This window comes from Puma concolor, chromosome B3 (assembly GCF_028749965.1).
Source record: "Puma concolor isolate L17-30 chromosome B3, mPumCon1.1.hap2, whole genome shotgun sequence".
NCBI lineage: Eukaryota > Metazoa > Chordata > Mammalia > Carnivora > Felidae > Puma > Puma concolor.
The window spans coordinates 88,828,383-88,838,196 of record NC_141672.1 but is presented as its reverse complement, the minus strand read 5'-3'; the positions used below and the strand labels follow the sequence as shown (position 1 = coordinate 88,838,196).

The 9,814-nt window shown below is 39.7% G+C and overlaps 1 protein-coding gene and 1 long non-coding RNA gene across 3 annotated transcripts in view; one reads left to right on the top strand and one right to left on the bottom strand.

Annotated features, from left to right (window-relative positions):
* Positions 1-898: 898 nt before the first annotated feature.
* Positions 899-9,814, bottom strand: part of LOC147580190 (uncharacterized) — a 94,537-nt gene continuing 85,621 nt past the window's right edge. Inside the window, exon 2 of the long non-coding RNA XR_015252609.1 lies at positions 899-1,788. This is a non-coding gene — a long non-coding RNA (uncharacterized LOC147580190). The remainder of the gene's footprint in view (positions 1,789-9,814) is intronic.
* Positions 1,481-9,814, top strand: part of UBR1 (ubiquitin protein ligase E3 component n-recognin 1) — a 136,107-nt gene continuing 127,773 nt past the window's right edge. For both annotated transcript variants that reach the window (XR_015252608.1, XM_025918549.2), the window contains exon 1: positions 1,481-1,669. Coding sequence is in view for 1 of the 2 variants with exons in the window: in XM_025918549.2 (XP_025774334.1) it covers positions 1,589-1,669 (81 nt within the window). In the remaining variant the exon portion in view is untranslated. The remainder of the gene's footprint in view (positions 1,670-9,814) is intronic.

Genomic DNA, 9,814 nt, shown 5'->3' with positions numbered 1-9,814 from the left:
GTAATGATGCAGTTTAAACTTCACTTGCATCCTGAATTAGATCTTTAGGATATGGCCTTAAAAATGGAATCACTGGGCCAAAGAGCATGCATTTAAGAAAAACTGGCTTCTGAACGTTGCTTTCTGTAGGCTTACTAATACACTTGTTTTTTATGTAACAATGAGTATCCTTCCAGCTTACCAACATGGTGGTTATCTTTAAGAAAAAACAGAAACAGACCAACTTTACATCCAATAAATGGAATCCCATTTTGTTTAATTTGCATTTATTTGCTTACTTGTTAGGTTTTTTCATCTTTATACAAAATTAGTGAGTTGCATATTTATGTATCTTGCCTATTTTTGTATTGAAATAGTCTTCTTTGGGATTTTATCTGTTTGTCTGTCATGAATGTTGCAGGCTTTTCTTCCCAGTTTTTGTTTACTTTTTAACTTTGTGTAATTTATTTTTATATGTAAGTTTTAAATATTGATTAAATTACCTATCAGTCTTTTTATATTTTCTGCCTTTGGTGTCATGCTTTAAAAAGCCTCCTCTGTCCTAATATACAAATATTTACGTTTTGTTTTTTACTTTTTTTTTTTAGTAAACTTCAATTCATTAAGAATTATTTTGATATATATGATTTGAGGTAAAGATATGACTTAGCCTTTTCCCCAATAGTTAGCTTTTAATTCCTTCCAGCATGTTAGCTTTATCATTATTTTTCCCTTTATTAAAACCTTATATTAAATCGTGTTTGTAAACAATTTAAAACAATACAGATGAAGTTAAAGTAGCTCTTGACTAAGTTCCTATCCTCAGAGCTATTATTAGTTCTTTCCTTTCAGGCTTTTCCCCTTGCATTTAAACGCACATAAGCACAAATATGTAGTTTACGGCAACTTGGGTTCCCCCCCCCCCACTTCACTTAACTCATCTTTATCTTTCCACAAGAATCTACTGTGTTCTTTTTAACACCAACGTATGGTATTCCCTAACGCGGATGACCATGTTTATTTTGTCCTCCCTCTATGGCTATACGACTACAAGGTTTCAATTTTTCGTTATTTCTTCACCCACCTCTCCCCAAAGCGGATGCGGCTTTAGCTTTCTTGTGCGCATGTGCAAGTGTCCATGGGCTACATTCCTAAACATGGAATAGCTTTGAGTACTTTCTCATTTTGTGGGTTCTGGGGAGCCACTGCGGGTACGGAGGGAGACAAACACACTCAGACCAACAACCTGGATAGAAAGAGACCTAGAACAGGTTCTCAGCCCCCCACAGTTTTCTTACTTTCAAAATGGACGCTGAATTTATTTTTTACCTCGTAGACGCAACAGTTCCCAGCATCGGAACCAGATGCAAAACTATTCAGAGGCCAGGCACTACGACTAAGAAATTAGGAGAAGAAAAACCTCCAGCCCTAAGGTCCGTGACGCTTGCTTCCGGGAAGCGGACCGGAAGCCACGCCTCGATTCTGCGTCAAACCTGACTTCAGGGGCCGTCGTAAAAGTGTCGCCCGCCCCGTGTTTCTTGGACCGGCCACAGGTTTCCGCTCGTCTTCGGCCGGGGGTCTGGAACTGCGGGTGTCAGTTTCCCTCAAGATGGCGGACGAGGAGGCTGGGGGTGCGGAGAGGATGGAAGTCAGCACGGAGTTGCCCCAGACCCCTCAGCTCCTGGCATCTGTAAGTCCTTGTAGGCAAGTTCCTTTTGTCCCCCCCCAGTCCCTCCATACCGCGCTCAGGAGGATGTCGGGCTTCGCCCCTTATGGCGGCCCTGGGGAGGGGGAGTCGTATGGATTGATCTGGAAGGAAGCCATGGAATAAAAGTTAGTCATTACCCACATTCTTGCCTGCCAAGTCTACGGAGTATTATGACTTTGTCATTTATTAGTCGTGACGAGTTCAAGCATGTCTCTATCCTGAAGTAGAAATAACTGGTGATGCTATTAGATGCTCTGGTATGGGGGCTAAGACGGGATTGGAGGAAAAGCCATTTGCCGATGGACGCAGTGCCACCTTCTCTTGATGACAGAAATGCAGGACGCTGCACCTAATGTTATATTTCACAGCTGGCTGGGTGGGGCCTGGTAATGGCAGGGAATGCTGTCAACTCATGTCAAGATACGGGGTGTAGGAACTGTAGTCCCTCATTCTAGTATCTTGAGAACCCCAGGCCTAACCCTCAGTGGAGGAACCCGTCATCTGTCTGTTCTTTCTAAAGATGAAGAAGAAACTTCCAGACTTTTCAATTCAGAGCACACCATTAATTAATTTCGGAATCCATATTTTGCCCTTGTATTTTGCCCTCACTGTCTCTGAGCAAATTTGAGTTAATAGTCTGCCTACAGGGAGAAAGCAGATGAGGAGGATAGGAGATAGGTAACTATTAGGGAATATTCTGGATGTCCCCGAACATCTAGTGGGAGCTAGACAGGGAATAACCAAATATTGATCGCTGCATGATGTTAAGAGTTTTATCACTTTGTCTTTATTGCTGCACATAGAAAAGTGTAGGATATATACCTCTTTAAAAGTTCTTTGGTTTGTAGTTTTAATTTTTTTTTCAACGTTTTTTATTTATTTTTGGGACAGAGAGAGACAGAGCATGAACGGGGGAGGGGCAGAGAGAGAGGGAGACACAGAATCGGAAACAGGCTCCAGGCTCCGAGCCATCAGCCCAGAGCCTGACGCGGGGCTCGAACTCATGGACCGCGAGATCGTGACCTGGCTGAAGTCGGACGCTTAACCGACTGCGCCACCCAGGCGCCCCTGGTTTGTAGTTTTAATAAAAACATTTTTTGGACTATTTTAATCATGCAGACACTTAAGCATTGTTGTTTGAGAGAATTAAGTGAGCTCCAGAAATAAGAATCCACCGGAAGGACTGGGGTGACTGGCTGGGAGATAGAAACCAGGTAGGGAGGGAGTTGGAATAAGAGTTTGGCGACCAACTAGAGCAGTGCTTGCAACCATCCTCCACCTCAAATAGCAGTTCAACCTCACTTCACTGCTGGTGTTGAAGGAGGAAGCATCTCTTTGAGATGATAAGAAATGAGAAGGTAGGAAAAATTGAGAAGCAGCTGAAACATCTGGTCTTAATGGTAGCTTGTGCTTTTTTACCTCTTAGAAGGAGTACAGAAACTGTGGACAGAAGTGTTACTGTAATTTTGTATTGCCAAATGTTTTGCCAATGCTTTGATACACTAATTCTTCCAGTGGTATAATAAAACCTCCTCAATCCAGACTCCACTTATTTGTAATTGGAGATTAGTACAGGAATCAAGCTAGAGTTACTTTGCAAATTCTGTACTTGAAGAAATACTAGATTTCTTGGGGGCAAGACTTTGGGTTTTGCAAAGCAGTAGGTAGATGCCAAGACAAGTGTAATAGCCTGAGGGAACTCACAGTTTAGTGACACAGATCAGACAAGTGTTCAAAGAATTTTAATACAAGACAGGGTGATCTAAGAGGGTCATCATATCTGGATGAAGACCAGATATCTTTTTCCTTTCCTTTTCTTTTTAAAGCTACCGTCTTCATTTTATTCTGACAGTAGAGTGAGATACTGGTCTTCCAGTTTACTATTTCTTTGCTGTTAAATGAAAGAAGCCCAGAAATTCTTTAACATTTGAATCATTTTGTATTATAAACTACCATTGGGAGGCAAGGAAAACAAAAATAGTAAGTATGGGACAATTATAAGGTTTTAGAAATCTTACCAACTCCATTAGTCTTGTCCTTGGTTATACTTTGTTTTCTTTAAAAACAGCAACAACAAACAACAACAACAAAAAACCCCAAAACTTTCTTCTTAAACTCCAGATCATTTCTCTGTCCTATTGCTATCAAAAGCGTGGAGGCTCTCAAATTCCTAATATCACCTAACATGCAATTAAGGTGAAATAATAGGTATGAATTATGGGGCATTTATAAAAGCCATTGCTTAAGAATCATTAAAGGAATTGATTTTTTAGGTCTGGGGTGGGGAATTTTCACAGCATACCCTCCTGATTCTGAAATCCTGGTCTGTGGGCCAGTCACACTTTGAGTAAGACTTAGCTAGACATGTGGAGATTGTCAGTATAGAGTTGACAGTTGAGATTGTGGGAAATGGAGATCTTTGAAGAGGAAAGTGTCTGTGTGTGTTTGTGTGTACTTGTGCATATACACAGAGACAGACATGGAGGGAGAGAGGGAAAGGAGGGAAAAGGACTGGGGACAGGAATGATTGAATTTCAGGGATAGAAGATGGAGGAAGAACCAGAGAAAGATGTAAAAAGGGAACAACCAAGCAGGTAGGAGGTGAGAGTAGCATGGTGTCATAGGGTATAGTTTCTAGGAGAGGGTGGTTTATTGGGTTCAGAAGATAAGGACTGTGAAAAACTGGGAATTCAGAGAGTTGGTGGGATGGTCTGACAGAACTTCTGCCTTCTGTCATCTTTGACTGGATTTTCTTTCTTAAGTCCATCTCAGATGTCTTCTAGCATGGTACTACCTTCTTTTCTTTCCCCTGTCTACACACTCAGCCTATGTGATTTTGTCCAGTTCTGTGGCTTTAAATACCATCGGTATGTGTTCAGTTCCCAAATTTATATCTCTAGGTCATCTCACTTCTGAGCTCCAGAATCACAAACCCAACTAACTGCCTACTTGATATATCCACTTGGATGTCTGATAAGTGTTTCAGACAGGGGGAGCAATTATGAAGCTACTGCTGTAACCCAAGCCTTAGCTGATGGTGGCATGGACTAGAGAGAGAGATCGCTGAAGATAAAGAGAAGTAGATAGATTTGAGAGAGACTTTAGAATTATGGTAGAAACAAAAAGATTTGCTTATGGATATTAGGCCTGAGGATAAAAGGGAAGAAACAAATGATGTCTGGATCCTCAGTTTTTGGTTTAAGCATTCATGGCTGTGGCTGTGTCATATTCTGAGAGAAAGGACCAGGTTTGGGGAGGGGAAAGGAGGGAGGCCAATCAAGAATTTTGTTCTCCCTGTCTCATGACACTTCCGTAATAGCTCTTGAACACAAACAACTCTCTCTGTCTCCACTCCACCTCTCTAGTCCTATCACCATCTGTTGCCTAGGCAACTGCAGTGGCCTCTTAATTGATCTCTTTGCTTCCATTTCTGCCCTCTTCCAGTCTATTCTGCACAGATCAGCCAGAGTAATCTTTTTAGGACTAAATCAGATCATGTCAGTATTCTGCCTAAATCCTTCAATGGCTTCCCATTTTATTTGGAATAAAATGTGAACTCATTACAAGTTTTTCAGGATCATGTGTGATCTGGCCCCTACATCTTCCCCTCATTTCCTGTTATTTCTCCTCATTCACTATTAGCCTCCCTGGGCTTTTAGTTTCTAAATCAAGCACAAGATCTATCTTGCTTCAGGGCCTGTGCTTTGCTTTTGTTGCTTACTGTTCTTTTTTCCTGGAGTGTTTTTCCTCTGTTTCTTCTTGATACTTACCAAGTCTAAAAGATAGGTTCCTCTTAACCCTTGTCTCTCAAACCACCCTGTTTATTTCCTTACTGAACTTCCTATGATTTGCAATTAGTACGTTTCTTTATTTACTTATTTAAATATCTATCACTCCTGTCTGAATGTAAGCTCCATGAAGGCAAGGATTATGTGTGACTTGTTCACTGATATATCCCAGTATGTGCTCGAAATAGCAGACGTTTACATATTCTTAATGAATAACTGAGGATCAGCATCAGTGATTTGTTTTAACAAGATTGGTAGTGATTGGGGAGGGAGGTTGTGGATGGAGGATAGGGAGAGAAATGAGGGGGCATATTGGGGTGGTAGCTAATGTTAAAGTTTAGGCTGAATGTGGCAGGGAGAAGAGGGTGTAAGAAATGCCAAAGTAGGAATTCTGGGGGAATTGGTGGTATTTGAGGTATTAAAAGTTACGATGTTGACATAAATGGAAGAACTGAACATTGTGCTCAGTAAGGGGTTTTGGAGTTTGAGAACATGGAGGTACATCAGGTTTTGTGATGGTAGAGCCAGGTTAGCTGAACCTCTGTGTGTTCCTAGGGCACACTTTTCATACTTCTGTTGCATGCAGCATGTCTCAGGCTATCCTCAGCATTGCCTGTTCAGTGTCTGTGTTTCCCTCTAGACCATAAACTCCTTGAGAGCATGAACTGTTTCTTGTTCACATCTGTATCTCCAGTACTAACACATTGCTTCAAAATTTTTATTGATGCATGCATGCATGAATGAATGAATGAATGAGAAGACATTAACTGAGGTGGAGCAGAGGTAGAGATAATAAGAGTTGAGGAGGTTAAGAGATAATGAGGCTAAAAGGTTTAAAATTGAAAGGGAAATTTTTATTTCATTTTAATTTTTTTTTGAAAGGGGAATTTTTTAAATTAACATTGAGATATCCTTTATGTACAATAAAGTGCTTCCATTGTAAGCATTTAGGTTGATGAGGCTTAACAAATGTACACACATGTGTAACTATTACTAAATTGGGATATAGAACATTTCCATTACTCCCAAAATTATAGTGTCCCCAAATGGGGGGGATTTTAGTTTTTTGTTTTTTTTTTACATCTAATATTGTTATGTTTGTATAATAATCAGTATGAAAATCAAGGAAAAAATTATCCACAATCTCAAATGTGTGCTGAATCTTTAATAACAATTTTTTTTTTTTGATAGTTGACTTTAAAATACTGAGATGGGGTGCCTGGCTGGCTCAGTCTGAAGAGCATGTGACTCTTGATCTCAGGATTGTGAGTTTGAGCCCCAGATTGGATGGTAGATTACTTACGAAAATAAGAACCTTGGGGTGCCTGGGTGGCTCAGTTGGTTAAGCGTCCAACTCTTAGTTTCGGCTCAGGTGGTGATCTTGCAGTTGTGAGACTGAGCCCTGAGTCAGGCTCTGTACTGAGCATGGACCCTGCTTGGGATTCTCTCTCCCTCTCTCTGCCCTTCCACTCCCCTGCACTCTCACTTTCCCAAAATAAATAAATGAATACTAAAAAATAAAAAAAAGAAAAGTCTTTAAAAAATAAATAAAATACTGAGATAGTAGATGAAGGAATAAGAAGTTATATGTTCTTTTCAGTGGTGGCAATATTCCTTAGAAATTGGAATATCTATATCATTTTAGGCCACAACATAGCTTTCTGTAGTTAAGACATATTTAGAAGGAGAAAACTAGGATGAAAACCAAGGTCTCTGGAGTTCTGACTAAAGGACTTTGTCACCAGATCATAGCAGGGCATAGTGCCTGTTGTTTTTTTTTTATCACCATCTCCTAATTCTTATTGCAGACAGCTAAAGAAAATGGATTTTCGGTATCAGACTCTGTGAACTCAGGCATGAAGCTGAGGCCTAAAACTGCAGGTCAGAGTGATAGATACAGGCCTACTACCTGTAATAGTCTAGAGAAGACTAGTGATTTAGTGTGGATAAGCTGGTGCTGATGATTGACTGCTTATGTTTAATAACAGACATCATCCTGCAAAATAAAGAGGGTTTTGTCCTCAATACTGCAGAGAAGGACTGGGTAGATACGTGTATAATCAGTAATGCATGATGAAGCAATGCAGTGTCCTGCCCATCCTCTCTTCATGTGGGATTATTTCAGATTTCCCTTGCCATCATTTTACCCATTTTCTACAAGTGTTAATTATACACTGTGCTCTATGAAAGTTTTCTTTAGGCTTTTAACTCATTGCCTCAGATGACTTAAGACAAAATATTAAGACCTCTTTAGTCCTGGGTAATTTACTATGAACTCCTATGTGTTCTTTTAAGGTATTCTGAATTAACATGCCTCCTGTTGAAGAAACAATTGTTATTTGATGAGTTCTTTTTTTTTTAAAGCATTTGTATACTTTTTTTTTAAGTGTATGTATATATTTTTGAGGGGCGTGAGGGGTTGAGAGAGAGGAAGAGAGAATCCCAGGCTGGCTTCATGCTGTCAGTGCAGAGCTCAAAGTGGGGCTCCATCTCACAAACTGTGAGATCATGACCTTAGCCGAAATCAAGAGTCAGACGCTTAATGAACTGAGCCACCCAGTTGCCTCTGGTGCAGCAGTTTTTTTTAAATGTTAAGTTGTACCCTATAATAAGTTAAGTGCTTATGGAAATATGCTGTACTAAATAAATGTTACTGAATGACTCTGGAAGAGTTATTGTGCTTCCTTAAGTGCCTCCTTGCTGTCTGGGAATGATATAGGCCCTGTTGAGAATGGGGTCTGCTGTTAATCACTTGAATGTAATAATTCTCCTTCTAATAGTTTATTTAATGCCATTCTTCAGAACAAAGTCTATTTGACTTGTTTGGAGGAGCGGGGCTTAACCACTTGCTGTGTCTTTATGGACTACCTTTTAAAATGCCTTTGAACTTTTGGTATTTATGAGTAAGCCAGAATGACTTGAGAACACAAGGAAAAATCTATGAATTTATCCATTTATTTATTTTTAACATATTTTCTTCCTTTTTTTAAGTTTCTGCCTTGAGAATTTCACTATTTAAGTTTATTTATTTTGAGAGAGAGGGAAAGCATGAGCGGGAAGTGGCAGAGAGAGGAGGAGAGAGAATCCCAGTCAGGCTTCTGTGCATGGAGCCTGATGCAGGGCTCGTGAAATCATGACCTCAGCCAAAATCAAGAGTCAGTGTTTAACCAACTGAGCCACTCAGGTACCCCATTTACTTTTATGTACACACATACTCTACCTTGTCATCTAAGAAAGAATTTTAGTTTATTTGCAGATATATATTCAATAGAGTAGAAAGAGAATGTGTATGCCACAGTTTAGGAAAGCAGATTTCATTCATCCAAAGACTTCAAGGGGAGCTTAGAAAATTGGAGCATGAACCTGTGATCAGAGAAGAAAAAGGGAGAGAATGGCTTAGGAGGGACTGGATGCCTTCAAAAACTAAATTCTGACAGGGTGCTTGTATATTATCTTAACAGAAAAGAAAAAAGAGGGGCCTTTTTGTCACATGACTTTGTATTTGACCCTGGCTTATTTTATCAATGGCCATGAAGACATAGTATACTTACTTATCGTATTTACACACAACACAAAGCTGGCAGGGATAAGAAATACATCATAGAACACACACAGAAAGAAATCTCCTTAGGCTGAATATTGCATCAAAACTGACAAAATGGAAGTTAATTGTGGTGAAAATACAACCTTATACCTAGGACTCGGTATTTGTGTATAGGACCAGGTCTCTTATATGCGATCAGTCTAAAGGTTTTGGTTGTCTGCAAACCTAGTAAGTCATAATGAGATATGGCTACCAAAAAAAGAATGTGATCTTTTAGAGCAATTTAGCGCCGTGGATAAGGAAGGTAAGAAACAGTTCCACTTCTCTGTATGGAGGCACGTTGGTCACATTCCATAAAAGTAATCAACACGGAGAGTGGTCTGAATACCATGTCATTAGGGATGGCCAAATGCCATTTCTAGGGATGGACAGATTTCTTTAATTTCTATGTTCTAGTGTAGCCTCAGAATGAAGAGACTGATGAGAGACTTAATAGTTATTTTCTTCATTTATTTGAAAGGCTGTTGGTTGAAAGAGCCCAAAATTGTATTGGATTATTTCAGACTGCATAGGGTAAAAGTTATAGGAAGGTAGATTTTGGGTTGATTATGAACTGTAAGAATGGACATTGGCCGAGAGGAAGTGTTCGGACAGGTTTAGGGAACTGATTATCAGATGTGTTGTAGAATTTCCTCATGGGGTAAGCAGTTGAACTAGGGTTTTTGTTATTGTTTATTTGTTCTTAAGCTTTATGAATCTGTCAAATAGTATTACAAGAAAACTTAGTGTAACCAA